Source organism: Oncorhynchus mykiss, chromosome 17 (assembly GCF_057628025.1).
Source record: "Oncorhynchus mykiss isolate SJ-2025 chromosome 17, ASM5762802v1, whole genome shotgun sequence".
NCBI lineage: Eukaryota > Metazoa > Chordata > Actinopteri > Salmoniformes > Salmonidae > Oncorhynchus > Oncorhynchus mykiss.
Window position 1 is genome coordinate 29,336,493 of NC_143038.1, and position 21,461 is coordinate 29,357,953.

General features: G+C 40.2%; 1 protein-coding gene across 1 annotated transcript in view; it reads left to right on the forward strand.

Annotated features, from left to right (window-relative positions):
- Window positions 1-11,199: 11,199 nt before the first annotated feature.
- Window positions 11,200-21,461, forward strand: part of LOC110493964 (V-set and transmembrane domain-containing protein 2-like protein) — a 73,142-nt gene continuing 62,880 nt past the window's right edge. Inside the window, exon 1 of the mRNA XM_021568597.3 lies at window positions 11,200-11,561. Within this exon, the coding sequence (XP_021424272.1) occupies window positions 11,444-11,561 (118 nt within the window). The 5' untranslated portion in view covers window positions 11,200-11,443. The remainder of the gene's footprint in view (window positions 11,562-21,461) is intronic.

Genomic DNA, 21,461 nt, shown 5'->3' on the forward strand with positions numbered 1-21,461 from the left:
ATTTGTGTATATGTATGCATGTGTATGTATGCATGTGTATGTACATGGACATTTAAATTTAGCCCCAAAAATATATGGGGTATTGGAAATGATGCAGACAATTACATTGATGGAAGCAACAATCTTTCCCCAATATTAAGCTGATCCACCCCTTAATATTTAAAAATAAAGAAATACAATTAATGAACCCTCTATGGAAAGATGAGACTCTCACGAACATGATGGTGTTCTCCGTTTTGTTACGCCCCCACAAGCGTCAGGGGACTCATTTGAAGTCGGTACCGCCGATCTGACAACTTCTGTCTGTAGTGTCCAAACAGTTTGGGCTACACACTAAATGACCCCGCCATCGAAAGGTGAGACTGTCACGTTCGTTATAAGGATTGGACCAAGGCGCAGCGTGGTATGCGTACATTCTTATTTATTTAAAGAATGAAACACTGAACAAACTAACAAAATAGCAAAATGAAACGTGAAGCTGTACAAACGAGTGCTGACAGGCAACTGCACATAGACAAGACCCCACACCAGAAAGTTGGAAACAGGGTTGCCTAAATATGATCCCCAATCAGAGACAACAATAAACAGCTGTCTCTGATTGGGAACCATATCAGGCCAACATAAAAATACAAAAACCCCTAGACCTACAACACCCTAGACATACACTCTAGTGTACGAGACCTTCAGTTTCTTTGCAATTTCTCACGCGGAATAGCCTTCATTTTACAGAATAAGAATAGACTGACGAGCTTCAGAAGAAAGTTCTTTGTTTCTAGCCATTTTGAGCCTGTAATCGAACCCAGAAATGCTGATGCTCCAGATACTTAACCAGTCTAAAGAAGGCCAGTTTTATTGCTTCTTTAATCAGGACAACAGTTTTCAGCTGTGCTAGCATAATTGCAAAAGGGTTTTCTAATGACCAATTAGCCTTTTAAAATGATAAACTTGGATTTGCTAACACAACGTGCCATTTGGAACACAGGAGTGATGGTTGCTGGTAATGGGCCTCTGTACGCCTAAGTAGATATTCCATATAAAATCTGCCGTTTCCAACTACAATAGTCATTTATGACATTATCAATGTCTACACTTAATTTCTGATCAATTTCCTGTTATTTTAATGGACAAAAAATGTGATTTTCTTTCAAAAACAAGGAAATATCTAAGTGACCCCAAACTTTTGTTTTGCATCAGGATGCCCAAAAGCCTGACAAGACTCACCTGAAGGTAGCCCAGTACCAGTTTAAAAAAATAAATGGAAGTATACACTGAGTGTACAAAACATTAGGATCCTTCCTAATATTGAGTTACAGACCCTTTTGCCTTCAGAACAGCCTGAATTTGTCTGGGCATGGACTCTACAATGTGTCAAAAGTGTTCCACAGGGATACTGGCCCATCTTGACTCCAATGCTTACCACAGTTGTGTCAAGTTTGCTGGATCTACTTTGGGTTGTCGACCATTCTTGATACACACAGGAAACTGTTGAGTGTGGAAAACCCAACAGCGTTGCAGTTCTTGACACACTCAAACCGGTGCGCCTGGCACCTTCTACCATACCCCTTTCAAAGGCACTTAAATATTTTGTCTTGCCCATTCACCCTCTGACACATCTCAATAGTATCAAGGCTTTCATTTTTTTTTTTACTGCACCTAATGTCCCCTCCCCTTCATCTACACCAGCGTTTCCCAAACTTGGTCCCCGGGACCCCAAGGGGTGCACGTTTTGGATTTTCCCTAGCCCTACACAGCTGATTCAAGTAATAAACTAATCAAAAAGCTTTGATCATTTGAATCAGCTGTGTAGTGTTAGGGCAAAACATCTAATCCTGCACCACTTGGGGTCCTGAGGACTGAGTTTGGGAAATGCTGATTTTCACTGATTGGATTTCACTGATTGGAAGTGACATCAATAAGGGATCATAGCTTCACCTGGGTTCACCTGGTCATGTTTTGTACACTCAGTGAATATGGAAGTAATTTAGTGCCAGAAGAAATTGGTTAATGTGGGTAAAATGTCTCTCAGATATACGACCGACACTTCCAAACATACTACTGTTCTGTATTTTTTTTACTGTATGTTTTGCCATGTATGAAAATGTTATTCAATGCATTTCTATCGGCTAATGGCAATAAGGCCAAATTCAATGTTACATCAAATAATTTGTAAAACATTTTTTGTACTTACACGGTTACTCAAATTCAAAATGAAATATCTAAATTATCCTTGATATTACCTTCTTAAAACAATTCCATATGTTAGCTTAGTACAAACCCAGCCCCAGGCCGTTAGACCTTAGGGGGTTGTACATTAAGTGCAGTAATCAAGCACAGCAGTGTAGGAACAACTCCAGTTACCACCGTAATGCACATACTGTATTGGTGCATTTGTCTCTTGCTTGTCAAATGCAAGTCTCGTAAGATTCTGTGTCTGTTGAGAGCTATACATCCATCTAACTGCCAAATGCATAGGGATACACTGCTCAAGGGATGATCTATAGCAAGGCTTCAATGGGGCCTACAGTGTTTACGATCATTCATATATCGACAAACAAGACCATACAGGTCTCCCCAATGCAGTTGATGTGATGGAATGCCAATTGTGATGCATAATGTTCCCCAAACCGCCAGAGACATCATGCGGGATGCACATCATGTGTGGCCCATTCATCACAACCAGTGGCCTCTTTTCATAGCCATATCCATATTAATTTCACGTCTCTGTCAAGCCATATTAACTTTTGGGAGGAAGGCAGTAAATGCTGAAGTAAGTTCATGTTCAGAAACTCCAGCTGCAGGGTGGATGGTTGACATCTCCGCTCTCCGAGGCAGCGAGTTGAAATTGCTCTGGAAATGAACAGCGAAAGATCTACTGGAGCAAGAACTTATAGTCAGTGAACCAGGAAATGGCCGCGAAGTTTCACCATCATATAATTTTTCCTGAGCGGTCAGCCCGATGACAGGTGGAGACAGAGGAAGGGGCTGACTGGGGTGTGAAAAAAACATGTATTCCTTCCGTTGAAAACTTGTGTGAAAATATAACGTTATTTAGAGGTCATTTTGGCAAATGCAACACCGTAGCATTTACATCGCTACAACTGACATATTATGGTGAATACAGAGTAATGAACACCGATTTCGTCTTACAAGTGCTGTTTTTGTGCTATCAAAACAATGTACTGCCACTTTCCCTGTACTGCAATTCATATTTCCCTCCCAGGTTCTAAAATAGAAAACCAGGCCTCCACACATATACTCCTGTTTCTGTTCCATTATGCTTTTCAGTCTCTCACTGACCCGAGAGAAACTCTCCTCAAAGCATAATCCCTGCACATCCTTACTGTGCAAAGTTACATTTCCCACTCCCTACATTTGACTCACAAAATAGTCTCCGTTTTGGGGGGGATACCCATGTCATTTACAGTAACTTCAGAAAGTATTTATACCCTTTGACTTATTCCACATTTTGTTGTGTTACAGTCTGAATTCAAAATGTATGATATATATATGTATAATATATATATATATATATATATATGTATAATATATATGTATAATATATATATACATATATATATATATATATATATGTATAATATATATATATATGTATAACATCTATGTATAATATATATATATATATATATATATATAATATAATATATATATACAGTGCCTTGCGAAAGTATTCGGCCCCCTTGACCTTTGCAACCTTTTGCCACATTTCAGGCTTCAAACATACAGATTTAAAACTGTATTTTTTTGTGAAGAATCAGCAACAAGTGGGACACAATCATGAAGTGGAACGACATTTATTGGATATTTCAAACTTTTTTAACAAATCAAAAACTGAAAAATTGGGCGTGCAAAATTATTCAGCCCCCTTAAGTTAATACTTTGTAGCGCCACCTTTTGCTGCGATTACAGCTGTAAGTCGCTTGGGGTATGTCTCTATCAGTTTTTCACATCGAGAGACTGACATTTTTTCCCATTCCTCCTTGCAAAACAGCTCGAGCTCAGTGAGGTTGGATGGAGAGCATTTGTGAACAGCAGTTTTCAGTTCTTTCCACAGATTCTCGATTGGATTCAGGTCTGGACTTTGACTTGGCCATTCTAACACCTGGATATGTTTATTTTTGAACCATTCCATTGTAGATTTTGCTTTATGTTTTGGATCATTGTCTTGTTGGAAGACAAATCTCCATCCCAGTCTCAGGTCTTTTGCAGACTCCATCAGGTTTTCTTCCAGAATGGTCCTGTATTTGGCTCCATCCATCTTCCCATCAATTTTAACCATCTTCCCTGTCCCTGCTGAAGAAAAGCAGGCCCAAACCATGATGCTGTGACCACCATGTTTGGCAGTGGGGATGGTGTGTTCAGGGTGATGGGCTGTGTTGCTTTTACGCCAAACATAACGTTTTGCATTGTTGCCAAAAAGTTCAATTTTGGTTTCATCTGACCAGAGCACCTTCTTCCACATGTTTGGTGTGTCTCCCAGGTGGCTTGTGGCAAACTTTAAACAACACTTTTTATGGATATCTTTAAGAAATGGCTTTCTTCTTGCCACTCTTCCATAAAGGCCAGATTTGTGCAATATACGACTGTTGTTGTCCTATGGACAGAGTCTCCCACCTCAGCTGTAGATCTCTGCAGTTCATCCAGAGTGATCATGGGCCTCTTGGCTGCATCTCTGATCAGTCTTCTCCTTGTATGAGCTGAAAGTTTAGAGGGACGGCCAGGTCTTGGTAGATTTGCAGTGGTCTGATACTCCTTCCATTTCAATATTATCGCTTGCACAGTGCTCCTTGGGATGTTTAAAGCTTGGGAAATCTTTTTGTATCCAAATCCGGCTTTAAACTTCTTCACAACAGTATCTCGGACCTGCCTGGTGTGTTCCTTGTTCTTCATGATGCTCTCTGCGCTTTTAACAGACCTCTGAGACTATCACAGTGCAGGTGCATTTATACGGAGACTTGATTACACACAGGTGGATTGTATTTATCATCATTAGTCATTTAGGTCAACATTGGATCATTCAAAGATCCTCAATGAACTTCTGGAGAGAGTTTGCTGCACTGAAAGTAAAGGGGCTGAATAATTTTGCACGCCCAATTTTTCTGTTTTTGATTTGTTAAAAAAGTTTGAAATATCCAATAAATGTCGTTCCACTTCATGATTGTGTCCCACTTGTTGTTGATTCTTCACAAAAAAATACAGTTTTATATCTTTATGTTTGAAGCCTGAAATGTGGCAAAAGGTTGCAAAGTTCAAGGGGGCCGAATACTTTCGCAAGGCACTGTATGTATAATATATATATTATATATATAATATGTATTATTTATATATATATATATATATATATATATATATATATATATATATATATATATATATATATATATATATATCCCATCTGCACACAATACCCCATAATGACAAAGTGAAAACATGTTTTCAGAATTTTTTACAAATGTATTGAAAATACGTACAAAAATATCTAATTTACAAAAGTATTCACACCCCTAAGTCAATACATGTTAGAATCAATCCTTTGGCAGTGATTACGGATGTGAGTCTTTCTGGTCTCTAAGAGTGTTGCACACCTGGATTGTACAATATTGCCCATTATTATTTTCAAAATTCTTTAAGCTCTGTATATTTCTTGATCATTGGTAGACAACCATTTGTAAGTCTAGCCCTAGATTTCAAGCAGATTTAAGTCAAAACTATGACTCTGCACTGGGAACATTCACTGTATTTTTGGTAAGAAGTGTAGATTTGCCCTTGTGTTTTAGGATGGTGTCCTGCTGAAAGGTGACTTAATCTCCCAGTGTCTGGTGAAAAGCAGACTGAACCAGGCATTCCTGCTTAGCTCAATTCCATTTCTTTTTTTATCCTGAAAATAAGTGCCCTTCTTTGGAAGGCATGGGAAAACCTCCCTGGTCTTTGAGGTTGAATCTGTGTTTGAAATTCACTGCTTGACTGAGGGACCTTAGAGATAATTGTATGTGCGGGGTAGAGACATGTAGTCATTCAAAGGGATTGAAGACTTATTTACTCAAGACATTTCAGCTTTTCATTTTAAATTAATTTGTCACAATTTCAAAAAGCATAATTCCACTTTGACATAGCCATTGGAGCCTTAGCCATTGGAGAATGTAAAGCCCATGGAATTAAACGCCTCCGGATCTAAATCCCTGCTGATCTTATAAAGGATAGCAGCGGCTTCCCGAAACAGCATCTTGACGTGGGCAACAATTGAGCACGCAAACAGCTTCACCCACATTAAGCCATTACCTCTTGCAGTAAAGCTCAGGATATTTGGTTTCTCCAAAGCTCAGAGTATGGTTTAATATTCATAAAGGTGTCGAGATCTCTGGTCACATGGGAGCTAATATATATTTTGTTCTACCGGCATTAAAATGGTGGATGAGGTAAACAACAGTGGTGAAAAAAGTAACTACACAGGAGAGAAGCCATTTTCAAGACAAACTACAAATTCCTTAGCCTTTTTGGAATATCGACGTAACAGAACTTCAAAGCCATCAGAAATCCATCAGAAAATGCTTACAAGTTCCATTGCTTAGCAGAAAGTCTAACATTTAGCCAGACACATTTATGCCTACACATACTGACAACCTGTCTTTGAGAAAGCAAATGATTTATTCCATCATGAACAATGCCTACAATAATATTTATTTCATGACAGAGGACAAGTAGAAGAAGTATGCATGGTTGAGAGAATTCAAGAGAATAACCATTGTGTTCTACCTGTTGATGGTGCACTGGCCTTGAAAATAAATTTGCCTCATAAATGTAAAATATTGTATTCAAATGCAGCAGTTAAAAAGTCAACCTATAGTAATGTGTCAGAAACTCAATACATTCTGAGTTTAAAGACCATGGAAAAGCCACAGCTTTGACATTCTTCCAGTTCTACACACACACACGCGCACATACCTTCCACATCTCTGGATGGGCTGTCTAAAGCATTTAGTGCCGGGAGGTGTGGAGCTCAGGGCTGCCAGGCAGGTGTTGTGTCCTTCTCAGTGCCTCACGTCTGCATACATCAGTTTCACTTCCCCCACAGCTCCCCCGGCTGCAGCCTGGACATGACACTTCCAGGGAGAGAGCTGAGAGGAGTGGAGCTCCTGGAGAGAAGAAAAAAAGACACGGACCTGACAAAAAGTCAAAATGAGAGAGTTTCTGCAAGACCCTAAAGGTTAACTGCTTTTCAAGGCCTTGACAGGATTTCTGACTTTTCAAAGGGAATGTTCAAATCCTACTGTACGTCTTCTTGAGAGAAACAAACATTTCCAGGGTTGATATAACAGAGTATAACAGTATGTTCATTAAATGCTCAAATAGATGATATTCAAACTGAAAAATGTATATCATGTACTCAGATAAAGCTAAATATAGAATATACACTGAGTATACAAAACATTAGGAACACCTTCTCTTTCCATGACATAGAATGACCAGGTGAATCCAGGTGAAAGCTATGATCCCTTGTTGATGTCTCTTGTTAAATCCACTTCAATAAGTGTAGATGAAGGGGAGGAGACAGTTTAAAGAAGGATTTGTAAGTCTTGAGACAATTAAGACATGGATGATGTACTTGTGCCATTCAGAGGGTTAATGGACAAGACAACATTTTTAAGTGCCTTTGAATGTGGTATGGTGGAAGGTGCCAGGCGCACCGGTTTGTGTGTGTCAAGAACTGTAACACTGTTGGGTGTTTCATGCTCAACAGTTTCCTGTGTGTATCAAGAATGGTCCACCACCCAAACGACATCCAGCCAACTTGACACAACTGTGGTATGCATTGGAGTCAACATGGGCCAGCATCCCTGTGGAACACCTGTAGACACCTTGTAGAGTTCATGCCCTGACGAATTGAGGCTGTTCTGACGGCAAAGGGATCTGCAACACAATATTAGGAAGGTTCCTAATGTTTTGTACACTCAGTATAAATTAAACCACTTCATTATCATTGACAAGAATAGTTTCATATTGCTCTCTGAAGTTCAACCTCATATAAAATCGGAAGTTCAACCAATGAAATTAGACTGGAAAAATTATGAATAATCTTAATCTGCAAATAATACTACAGACTCATAACTGCATAATTTTCAATGTTCCTAGCTGTTTGTCCCCCACATTGAACATTGTACCACAGATGGAGTTTTGTCAACAGGATAAATAGTCCTCCTTAGTGCCACCCTTTGCCTTGATGAGAGCTTTGCAAACTCTTGGCATTATCTCAACCAGCTTCATGAGGTAGTCACCTGGAATGCATTTCAATTAACAAGTGTGCTTTGTTAAAAGTTAATTTGTGGAATTATTTCCTTCTTAATGCCTATGAGCTAATCAATTGTGTTGCGACAAGGTAGGGGTGGTATACAGAAGATAACCCTATTTGGTAAAAGACCAAGTCCATATTATGGCAAGAACAGCTCAAATAAGCAAAGAGAAACAACAGTCCATCATTACTTTAAGACATGAAGGTCAGTCAATGCGGAAAATGTCAAGAACTTTGAAAGTTTCTTCAAGTGCAGTCGCAAAAACCATCAAGCGCTATGATGAAACTGGCTCAGAGTTACCTCTGCTGCAGAGGATGCGTTCATTAGAGTTACCAGCCTCAGAAATTTTAGCCCAAATAAATGCTTCACAGAGGTCAAGTAACAGACTGAGTGATTCAGGCCTTCATGGTTGAATTGCTGCAAAGAAATGCTACTAAAGTACACCAATAATAATAAGAGATTTGCTTGGGCCAAGAAACACGAGCAATGGACATTAGATCAATGATCCTGTCCTTTGGTCTGATGAGTCCAAATTTGATATTTTTGGTTCCAACCACATTGTCTTTGTGAGACACATGGGAGGAGGTGTGATGGTGTGAGGGTGCTTTGCTGGTGACACTGTCAGTGAATTCAATGCACACTTAACCAGCATGGCTACCACTGCGTTCTACAGTGATACGCCATCCAATCTGGTTTGCGCTTAGTGAAACTATCATTTGTTTTTCAACATGACAATGACCCAACGCACCTCCAGGTTGTGTAAGGGCTATTTGACCAAGAAGGAGCGTGATGGAGTGCTGTATCAGATGACCTGGCTTCCACAATCACCCAACCTCAACCCAATTGAGATTGTTTGGGATGAGTTGGACCACAGAGTGAAGGAAAAGCAGCCAACAAGTGCTCAGCATATGTGGGAACTCCTTCAAGACTGTTGGAAAAGCATTCCTCAGGAAGCTGGTTGAGATAATGCCAAGTGTGAGCAAAGCTGTCATCAAGGCAAAGATTGGCTCTATTTGAAGAATCTCAAATATAAAATATATTGAGATTTGTATAACACTTTTTTTGGTTACTACATGATTCCATCTGTCTTATTTCATGGATGTCTTTACTATTATTCTACAATGTTGAAAACAGTAAAAAAGTACAGTAGGTGTGTCCAAACTTTGACTGGTACTGTACTTCTTAGAAACGTATAGAGCTAAATAGGTTTAATGTCTTGTTAAGGCCTACTAGCAGGTCGGTATGTTTAGTTTGCTGAATTGTTAACAAAATAATGCTGATTCCTCAAGATACATTATCAATACATGTGTTATTGTATCCAATCCTTGGTAAGTATGTCAACTAGTCTAGACAGCACATTTTCTGTTTTTGTGTCTGCCTACTGAAAACAACCCTGTTGACAATTGAAATGCTTTTAAGAAAAGTTAATTCCTCAAGTAATTAGTATACTGAAACTGGACAAAAATTAAGGAAAATCTATCTTTGCAATGTGCTGTAAAGCTTTCACAGATAGCACAGGTTGTGAGAGAGGGAATGAAGAGGGTAGGCCACTGTGAGGAGACTATGTTAACCAAGCCACTGTTGTTTCTGTGAGAGTTGGGACATTCAATGAATTGCAATTGTAAGTACACTTGAAGCTCAGTCTTGTGTTGTGTGTAACTGCAACCAGAGAATCAGAAGGTCTTTGTTAGCTTGTGGTTTGGTGAGACCTCATGACTGTAGGAATTATGTTTGCTTGAGCAGCTGTACAGTACAGTAAGCAGCAAAAAACTTGCCTTTTCTACAAGAGAAAGGATTGATTTGTCTCTACTAACTAGGGTACCTATTGTAACTTGTGAGTACTTGGGACAGTGTTTGAGTGAGTGTCCATGTGCTTGCGCAGGTGCCTGTAAGCTGTGACTGCGCCAAGGGCTAAAATATTGTGTGTTGTCTCTTCGTGTGCAGGGCAAATAAAAAGAATCCAACCGGCAGACCTGCAGTTGTGTCCTAATTAACAGTACACAACGCAGATCGAACCAAGCTACATCTATATGTGGGCAGAACCCTTATTAACTTGTATAGAAGCTAGTGTTGCCAAACATAGCTCATTCAGTATGACGAACGAGGCTCACATGCTTTTTAAAATTAATGCCCTGTGTAGGTGTTCAACTACACTATGTGTTCAACCACACGTGTCCCTTAATTAAGAGCCTGCGAGCTCACTGCATGCCAATACGAGCCCCATAGGAGGAAATGTACGGCTAGGCTAACAGCTGCAGTAGCGCTGAGTCCTAGGTTAATACTGCTGTAACGCCATGTGTTAGATGTGATGACAGCAGGTTGGTTGATGTATTCCTCTAGTGGTTTGGAAAAGGACAGTCTTGCATAAAGTAGCATTTATATGGAATCAATCTGTTTGCAGTAGGCTGAGAATCATATGCCTAACCCAATATCACATTTGATCAAATATACCAAATATAACAATTATATTATAGTGGAATGATTTTGAGCTGCATTTTTTTCTATGATTTGTTGAGATTTGAATGTCGTGGTCTGTCTTGAATAAACTGATGAATAGATAGATTGCTATGCCATGCTAGGTATATAGAATGCAATACAGGCCAACTGCAATTGTAAACGTTGCCTATGCCCAGAAAAATACACATTAGCCTACCTTTTTGAGTTGCCTATATAGCAAGTAAAGACATATATGTGTAAAGAAGTAAGAATAACAGTACAGGAGCTTTGACTATTGAACATATATTTTTTTTATAATGACTATTCAGAATAAAGGATGTTAAAACCTCAGATCGCCGAATGTAACTTGTTATAAAAGTTAATAACAGTAGGCCTATAATTTTTCTAGATCCCTCCGCCTAAATGACTTTCTCTGCAAGCCACTGCACTTGTCCCCATGTATTTCTCCGTCCGCCTCTACTGGAGGTGCTTGCTTGCAGAAATACAGGGAACCAGTGCTGATAATATCCCGCAGGCGAATAGGGTACACCTTGCGCCTCATAGCGCAATTTTTGTCCGGTGCTATTTTGTATCTAATCTCCGAGGGTGCTGTCATCCAGGAAGGATTTGGATACTATTTAGTGAGCGTGCTCCGCCTAATGTGAGTTTTTCGTCCACGACTTGAAACAAGAACAAAAGCAATGGGAGCATTTGGAGTGATAATATGGATTTTACATTATATGGGACTCTATATTCAGTTTAACGCCGCTTACAAACCGACTGTGCGAACCGAGGTGGACAATCATATATCTGGAAATGGTAGGTTTAATTCCGTCGGTAATTATGTAGCCAATTCATTATGTTGCATATTTAATACAACTGATACATTGTTCCATGCACACGCGACTATTCTGATTGGGTGGGGTTGACTGATGTCAAGATGGTGATGATAGTTGCGACTATTGTTTAGCGTATAAAGTTATCTGGGACACACATTAATAGTGTATTGTAAGCCCATGTGTGCCGGGCACCGGTAGCTAGGTGTATGACACGTAAATAAAAGAAATCCTTCAATCATTAACATCTTTATGACAGAATAGCATTTTTAATCAATTTGGCTCTTAAGACTTCCCTGGACTGTGTAGCCTGTATCTGTGAAGATTGCTTTGTTATTATAATACATTAAACATGTGTGATATTAATGAACGCAACATTCCTTTATATGGCACGTTTGAGTATTGAAAATGGGAATGAGTTCAACCCGGAACAACTGTTACATTAATCCAACTGTGCAATACAATTGTATGACCTCAAAGACCATTTTGTGAGGGGCAGTTCAAACTTGATATCTGACAATGTTATATTTGGAGCAACTGTTTTGAGCTATTGCTGTTGGATTTCGTATATGGTATTTCCAGTTAGGTAGCGGTGCATCTTGGGCTAATTTACTGACAGAACAACACAGACAAGAGGGAAATCAATGTTCTTGTCCCAAAGCTATAAATCATCCATGTCATTTTAAGTTTTGTTGTAGGATATATTTTCTTTTTCAACTTTTGCTTCGTTTGCGTGCTGTGAAATCAAGGGTGGCAGGGGGGTGCATTGTTGGCAGAGGTGGGATTTTAAGGGGAGGATTTTTGGAGGGAAGGAGTAGATAGGTGGCAGGTGATTCAGACCCGTATATGGCAGGTGTGAGGGCACTAGTCACGGTATGTTGAGGGTAAATATATGACTTACTTAGGAAGTTACTATGGGAATAAAAAGACCTCACATAGGAGCGCAGTGTGCAGAGTCTCATTTCACTTTCTAATTGATTTTTTTAGTAGCCAGCACCTGCTCAGAGACAATGGATGTGTGTAATCGTTCCCTATTCTAAGGTCCTATGTGAGACATTGGTAATGGATTGCACAGACAAAGCAATAGTTTAAAATCTGTATTAATCAATCAATCATGTTATCTACAAAAATGAGTTTTCATAATGTTAATGAGCCACCACCCTGAGACCCTGGAGTTAGGTTGGGAGGAAACGTGAATAAACCAATTTATCTTATTAAGATTTCTGGACTTTTTTTGAATGATTTCATGATTTTTTTTCAGATTTTCTTTCAGATCCCCATTAGCTGTTGAAGAAGCATCAGCTATTTTTCCTGGGGTTGACACAAAACATAGAACATGACAAAATGCAGAACACAAATGGACAAGAACAGCAATGATATGTTGATGCATTATTTTAACAGCAATACCTTACCAGCAATGAGCGTGCTTGTACACACTCAGATAAAATGTAGCTCAGTAGAAGCTTACTAATTGGTGTGGCACTGCATTTCTGCCATATTCCCTGTCACAAAGATGTTTCTACAGTATTTTGGCTCTAACTGCAGGCTGCTATACAATTTAATTTGATCGTCTGCGATAAACACTTTATCATTGTGTCTCCCTATTCTGTCCCAGGAGCTCTCTCTCTCTCTCGCTCTCTCTCTCTCTGTCCTTAGCGCGTCAGCTTTAGCCAAATCAATATGAATGAGTGTAGCGTATACTGGCGCTGGATGAATTGACAATCTTGGATGGGTAGAAAAATCGATTACACGCATCACTCCCAGAGGGAGTTAATTAAAATGGGGTTTAACTGCAATGTTCTCTCCCCGGTCTTACGTGTAACCAGCCACAAAAGAGAATGGCTCAGGGTGGGAATTTCATAAAAGGGGAAAGCTCATAATTTCAAAGTAGGCTACTGTAGCGTAGCTATAACTCAGATCCTACTATCTCCATTAGCTGTTCTCTCTCTGGTGACCTGGAAAAAAATAGCCTTTTGTTTCACTCTTGGAGGTGACTGGCTTTTCAACCGAAATGAGAGCTGCATCCCACTGAGGTTAAGTCGTACCTCAACGTCAACTAAACAAATTAGCTGATCGTGGACTACAGGAGACAGCAGAGAGGGCATGCCCCCAACCACATCGACGGGGCCGCAGCGGAGAGGGTCAAAAGCTTCAAGTTGATCTGCGTGCACACCACTGACAACCTGAAATGGTCCTTTCACACAGACAGTGTGGTGAAGAAGCTGCAACAGCGCCTCTTCAACCTCAGGAGGCTACAGATGCACCATTGAGAGCATCCTTCCGGGCTCTATCACTGTACCTATTGGCTATTGAGCAAGTTGAGGAGACTAAACTGGTGGGTGTAACCCTAGATAGCAAGCTGTCATGGTCAAAACATATAGACTCATTGGTCAAAACATATAGACTCAATGGTTGCTAAAACGGGAAGAGGTCTGTCCATGATAGGGTGTTGCTCTGCCTTCGTGACATCTCAAGTTTTGTGGTCATGTGCAGCTAAGAAGGACAATTGCAGTTGGTCCAGAACAAAGCAGCACGTGTTGCACTTAGATGTAAACAGAGGGATAGTGTCCGTAACATGCATGTCAGTCTCTCCTGGCTGAAAGTTGAGGAGAGATTGTCTGCATTACTGTTGGTGCAATGTACTGTTGTGTTGAAGGTACCAAACTGTCTGTTCAAGCAGTTGGCACACAGTTTAGACACTCTTCGGTACCACACAAGACATGCAACCAGAGGTCTCTTCACAGTCGTCAGGTCCAGAACAGAGGCTGGGAAACGCAACGTATTAAATAGAGCCATGACATCGGCGAACGCTCTCGGTAGGCGATGTGAACAAAACCTTTAAACAGGTCAACATTCACAAAGCCGCTGGGCCAGACGGATTACCAGTACGTGTACACAAAGCATGTGCGGACCAACTGTCAAGTATCTTCACCGACATTTTCAACCTCTCCCTGACCGAGTCTGTAATACCTACATGTTTCAAGTAGACCACCATAGTCCCTGTGCCCAAGAAAGCGAAGGTAACCTGCCTAAATTATTACCGCCCTGTGCCACTCATGTCAGTAGCCATGAAGTGCTTTGAAAGGCTGGTCATGGCTCACATCAACAGCATCCTCCCGGACACCCTAGACCCACTCCAATTCGCATACCGTACCAACAGGTCCACAGATGACACAATCTCAATCGCACTCCACACTGCCCTTTCTTACCTGAACAAAAGGAACACCTATGTGAGAATGCTGTTCACTGACTACAGCTCAGCATTCAACACCATAGTGCCCTCGAAGCTCATCACTAAGCTAAGGACTCTGGGACTAAACACCTCCCTCTGCAACTGGATCCTGGACTTCCTGACGGGCCACCCCCAGGTGGTAAGAGTAGGCAACAACACGTCTACCCTGCTGATCCTTAACACTGGAGCCCCACAGGGGTGTGTACTTAGTCCCCTCCTGTATTCCCTATTCACCCATGACTGCGTGGCCAAACACCACTCCAACACCATGATTAAGTTTGCTGATGACACAACAGTGGTAGGCCTGATCACCGACAACGATGAGACGGCCTATAGGGAGGAGATCAGAGAACTGGCTGTGTGGTGCCAGGACAACAATCTCTCCCTCAATGTGAGCAAGACAAAGGACCTGATCGTGGACTCCAGGAAAAGGCGGGCTGAACAGGCCCCCATTAACATTGACGGGGCTGTAGTGGAGTGGGTCGAGAGTATCAAGTTACTTGGTGTCCACATCACCAACGAACTATCATGGTCCAAACATACCAAGACAGTTGTGAAGAGGGCACGACAAAACCTTTTCCCCCTCAGGAGAATGAAAAGATTTGGCATGGGTCCCCAGATCCTCAAAAGGTTCTACAGCTGCACATCGAGAGCATCCTGACCGGTCACATCACCGCCTGGTATGGCAACTGCCCGGCATCTGACCACAAAGCGCTACAGAGGGTAGTGCGAATGGCCCAGTACAGCTTCTACCCCCCCCCCCTTGTACACTGCTGCTACTTGCTGTTTGTTAGGTACCTATGCATAGTCACTTCGCCCCAACCTACATGTACAGATTACCTCAACTAGCCTGTACCAGTGCCCCTGGTATACAGCCTCGTTATTGTTATTCTTATTGTGTTACTTTTTATTTTAGCTTAGTTGGTAAATATTTTCTTCTTCTTGAACTGCACCGTTGGTTAAGGGCTTGTAAGTAAGCATTTCACGGTAAAGTCTACACTTGTTGTATTCGGCGCATGTGGCAAATAAAGTCTGATTTGATTTGACTACATATAACTCTCTGCCACACCAGGTAACTCAAGCTAGAAATAAAACCAGTTTCAAAAAAACAGGTAAAATAACACCTGACTGCACAAATGGGACAGTGAAGAGACAGCCATTTTATATATCTTGTATTGTAATTTGCATTGTACTATGTATTCAGTGGCGATTTTAGCATGTACATCTTGGTGGGGCAAAAGAAAGTGGGATGCATGCCAGCAAAGCCACGACACAGAAAAACATAGCTGATATGGCAGACTTACTTAAACAAATGTGGTTTCTACTGACTTCTTGGATGGGCACTTCTAAAATAACTTTATGTCAGAACCCAAGGGGCAAACATTTTTGAGCTCTAACCTTAGAATTGGGAATGACGTACTGTCCATGAGTGACAGATAACTGAGTCAATCATGACAGAAAACTGAGCCAATCAGGCTCAACTCTCTGTATTTTCTGCTGGCTAGCCCCACCACCACAGAAAGCACTGAGCTAGTCTGCCTTACTCAAGAAATCAAAAAAGAGACCATGTTTGTATACGGCTTTATTAACTCATAATGCATTTTTTTTACATTGTTTGCAAGCTGATATGTGACATGTATTAATGCCAAAATATCAAGCAAAACAGACAAGCCCCCCAATTAAAAAAGAAATATATATTTAAATATGTATTTATTTATAACCTAAAAGTGTGATGCTCAAAACAGGTGGGGCCAACCTGCCCTGAATGACGGGTCGCCACTGTATGTATTAGACCTAGATATTGGGTGTATGTTTTGATATGTAGGCTATGTGTGACATTTTAGATGTATTTATTTCAGTCCTTGACTAATAATGTTCTGTACTATGTATTATGTCATGTTTCATGTGGACCCCAAGAAGAGTAGCTGATGCTTTTGCAGCGGCTAATGGGGATCCTAATAAACACCAAATACCAATACCACCTGTTATGGCAAATGCACCGTCCACAACCGTAGTGCTCTCCAAAGGGTGGTGAGGTCAGACCAAAGCATTATCGGGGGCACACTGCCTGCCCTCCAGGACACCTGGTGTCACAGGAAGGCCAAGAAGTTCATCAAGGACATCAGCCACACGAGCCATGGCCTGTTCATAACGCTTCCATTTAGAAGGAGGACACAGTACAGGTGCGTCAAATCTGGGACCAAGAGACTGATTAACAGCTTCTATCTCTAGGTCATCAGCCTGTTAATTCTTACGGCTAGGGGTTCTGCTAGCGGAAACCCTCGACAACATTCCGCTGAAAAGGTAGAACGCGGAATTCAAAAATGTTTTTTTGAAATATGTAACTTTCATACATTCACAAGTGCAATGCACCAAATTAAAGATCAACTTCTTGTTAATCTACCCATCGTGTCCGATTTCAAAAAGGTTTTACAGCGTATGCACACCATATGATTATGTTAGGTCAGAGCCTAGTCACAAAAAAACACACAGCCATTTTCCAGAAAAAGAGAGGAGTCACAAAAAGTAGAAATAGAGATAAAATTAATCACTATCCTTTGATGATCTTCATCAGATGTCACTCATAGCACTTCATGTTACACAATACATGTATGTTTTGTTCGATAAAGTTCATATTTATATCCAAAAATCTCAGTTTACATTGGCGCTTCATGGTCAGTAATGTTGTGCCTCGAAAACATCTGGAGAATTTTCAGAGAGCCACATCAATTTACAGAAATACTCAATATAAACTTTGATAAAAGATACAACTATTATGCACAGAATTATAGATATACTTTTCCTTAATGCAACCGCTGTGTCAGATTTCATAAAAGCTTTACGGAAAAAGCAAACCATGCAATAATCTGAGTAAGGCGCTCAGACACAAAAACAAGCCATGCAGATACCCGCCATGTTGTGGAGTCAGTAAAAGTCAGAAATATAGATAAAATATTCACTTACCTGTGATGATCTTCATCAGAATGCACTCCCAGGAATCCCAGATCCACAATAAATGTTTGTTTTTAGTTCGATAAAGTCCAAAGAAATCCAAACTCACGAGGCGTGGGCAAGTCCAGGCGAAAGTTCAGAAGAAAAGTACAAAAAGTCATATTACAGTTCATAGAAACATGTCAAACGAAGTATAGAATCAATCTTTAGGATGTTTTTAACATAAATCTTCAATAATGTTCCAACTGGATAATTCCTTTGTCTTTAGAATTGCAATGGAACGCAGGTCGCTCCCACGTGTGCACGCGTGATCAGCTCATGGCACTCTGGCAGGCCTCTGGTTGATTCAGCTCTCATTCTCCCCCACTTCACAGTAGAAGCCTCAAACAATGTTCTAAAGACTGTTGACATCTAGTGGAAGTCTTAGGAAATGCAATATGACCCCATAGACACTGTATATTTGATAGGCAATGAGTTGAAAAACTACAAACCTCAGATTTCCCACTTCTTGGTTGGATTTTCTTCAGGTTTTCACCTTTCATATGAGTTCTGTTATACTCACAGACATCATTCAAACAGTTTTAGAAACTTCAGAGTGTTTTCTATCCAATACTACTAATGATATGCATATATTAGGTTCTGGGCCTGAGTAGTTGGAGGTTTACTCTGGGCACGCTTTTCATCAGAACGTGAAAATGCTGCCCCCTATCTCAAACAGGTTTTAAACAGTCATCACTAGCCGGCCTCCCCCCAGTACCCTTTCCTGATCCTTAGACACTGTTACTAGCCGGCTACCACCTGGTACTCTACCCAGCACCTTAGAGACTGCTTCACCCTATGTGCATAGAGACATTGAACACTTGTCACTTTAATAATGTTTACATACTTTTTGTGTGTAATGTTTTGTATTGTTAGGTGTTACTGCACTGTTGGAGCAACAAACCTCAGATAATATCTGCAAAATACGTGTATCCGACCAATACAATTTGATTTGACTTTATATGTATTCACTATACTGTATTCTCGTCATGGCTCATCCTATATAACTACTGATGTACAAACCGTTTACAGTGGGGCAAAAAAGTATTTAGTCAGCCACCAATTTTGCAAGTTCTCCCACTTAAAAAGATGAAAGAGGCCTGTAATTTTCCTCATAGGTACACTTCAAATATGACAGACAAAATGAGAAAGAAAAATCCAGAAAATCACATTATAGGATTTTTTATGGATTTATTTGCAAATTATGGTGGAAAATAAGTATTTGGTCAATAACATAGGTTTATCTCAATACTTTGTTATATACCCTTTGTTGGCAATGACAGAGGTCAAACGTTTTCTGTAAGTCTTCACAAGGTTTTCACACACTGTTGCTGGTATTTTGGCCCATTCCTCCATGCAGATCTCCTCTAGAGCAGTGATGTTTTGGGGCTGTTGCTGGGCAACACGGACTTTCAATTCCCTCCAAAGATTTTCTATGGGGTTGAGATCTAGAGACTGGCTAGGCCACTCCAGGACCTTGAAATGCTTCTTACGAAGCCACTCCTTCGTTGCCCGGGCGGTGTGTTTGGGATCATTGTCATGCTGAAAGACCCAGCCACGTTTCATCTTCAATGCCCTTGCTGATGGAAGGAGGTTTTCACTCAAAATCTCACGATACATGGCCCCATTCATTCTTTTCTTTACACTGATCAGTCGTCCTGGTCCCTTTGCAGAAAAGCAGCCCCAAAGCATGATGTTTCCACCCCCATGCTTCACAGTAGGTATGGTGTTCTTTGGATGCAACTCAACATTCTTTGTCCTCCAAACACGACGAGTTGAGTTTTAACCAAAAAGTAATATTTTGGTTTCATCTGACCATATGACATTCTCTCAATCTTCTTCCGGATCATCCAAATGCTCTCTAGCAAACTTCAGACGGGCCTGGACATGTACTGGCTTAAGCAGGGGGACACGTCTAGCACTGCAGGATTTGAGTCCCTGGCGGCGTAGTGTGTTACTGATGGTAAGCTTTGTTACTTTGGTCCCAGCTCTCTGCAGGTCATTCACTAGGTCCCCCCGTGTGGTTCTGGGGTTTTTGCTCACCGTTCTTGTGATCATTTTGACTCCACGGGGTGAGATCTTGCGTGGAGCCCCAGATCGAGGGAGATTATCAGTGGTCTTGTATGTCTTCCATTTCCTAATAATTGCTCCCCCAGTTGATTTCTTCAAACCAAGCTGCTTACCTATTGCAGATTCAGTCTTCCCAGCCTGGTGCAGGTCTACAATTTTGTTTCTGGTGTCCTTTGACAGCTCTTTGGTCTTGGCCATAGTGGAGTTTGGAGTGTGACTGTTTGAGGTTGTGGACAGGTGTCTTTTATACTGATAACAAGTTCAAACAGGTGCCATTAATACAGGTAATTATTGGAGGACAGAGGAGCCTCTTAAAGAAGAAGTTACAGGTCTGTGAGAGCCAGAAATCTTGCTTGTTTGTAGGTGACCAAATACTTATTTTCCACCATAATTTGCAAATAAATTCATAAAAAATCCTATAATGTGATTTTCTGGATTTTTCTTTCTCATTTTGTCTGTCATAGTTGAAGTGTACCTATGATGACAATTACAGGCCTCTCTCATCTTTTTAAGTGGGAGAACTTGCACAATTGGTGGCTGACTAAATACTTTTTTGCCCCACTGTATATATATATATACTGCATATATAAAGCTCTGGAAAATATTAAGAGACCAGTGCAAAATTATCAGTTTCTCTGGTTTTACTATTTATAGGTATGTGTTTAGGTAAAATTAAAAATGTTGTTTTATTCTATAAACTAATGACAAAATTTCTCCCAAATTCCAAATAAAAATATTGTCATTTAGAGCATTTATTTGCAGAAAATGACAACTGGTCAAAATAACAACAAAGATGCAGAGTGTTCAGACCTCAAATGAACCCTACAGACGAAGAACCATCATATATGTGACAATTTTTCCATTTTAAGATAATCAGTTATTTTTATATTATTAATTGTGTGTACCACATTAGGTGTTTTATGGTTGAGAAATAATTCACCATACCCATATCTTCCAACAACAATTAATATTTTTTTGTTATTTCAAATAATATTTTTTTTATTGCCGTTTTAATTTTTAGAATGTGGAAGAACAGTATATCTCCAGTGATGATTTCAGTTTGTGGAAGAACAGTATATGTGACATTTTTCATGACTCTTGTAAGATGTCCTTTTTTAACACCTGATATGATGTTTTAAGTACTTTCAAGTACATATGCCCTTCATGTAAATAACTTAAATGCAATATGCAGTTAATTCATTTGTATGGAGGTTCATTTAAAGGTGGTCTATCAACTTTAGCAATGATGACTTTTTTAAAAAGTTGAGTCATGAAATCTTAGTCTCATTTAAAATGAAGCCCTCAATGTGAACATACCATAGAACTACCAAAATAGAATACAATTAAATTAATTCAATCAAAACAAGCACAACTTGTAAATATCAAATAGGGATAAATGTGATGTGCCAATATGCATGTCCATTATGCAGGTCCCGAAGGTCAATATTACAAAACGTTCAGAAAACCATTCTCTTTGTGTTTAACACTATGATCAGCAATTACGTTGTGAATTGCGTTAAACCCATGCTAAAGGCAAGAAATGTCCTTCTGCACTGAGATGACAGCAGTAAATAAGTATTAACTGCTTAG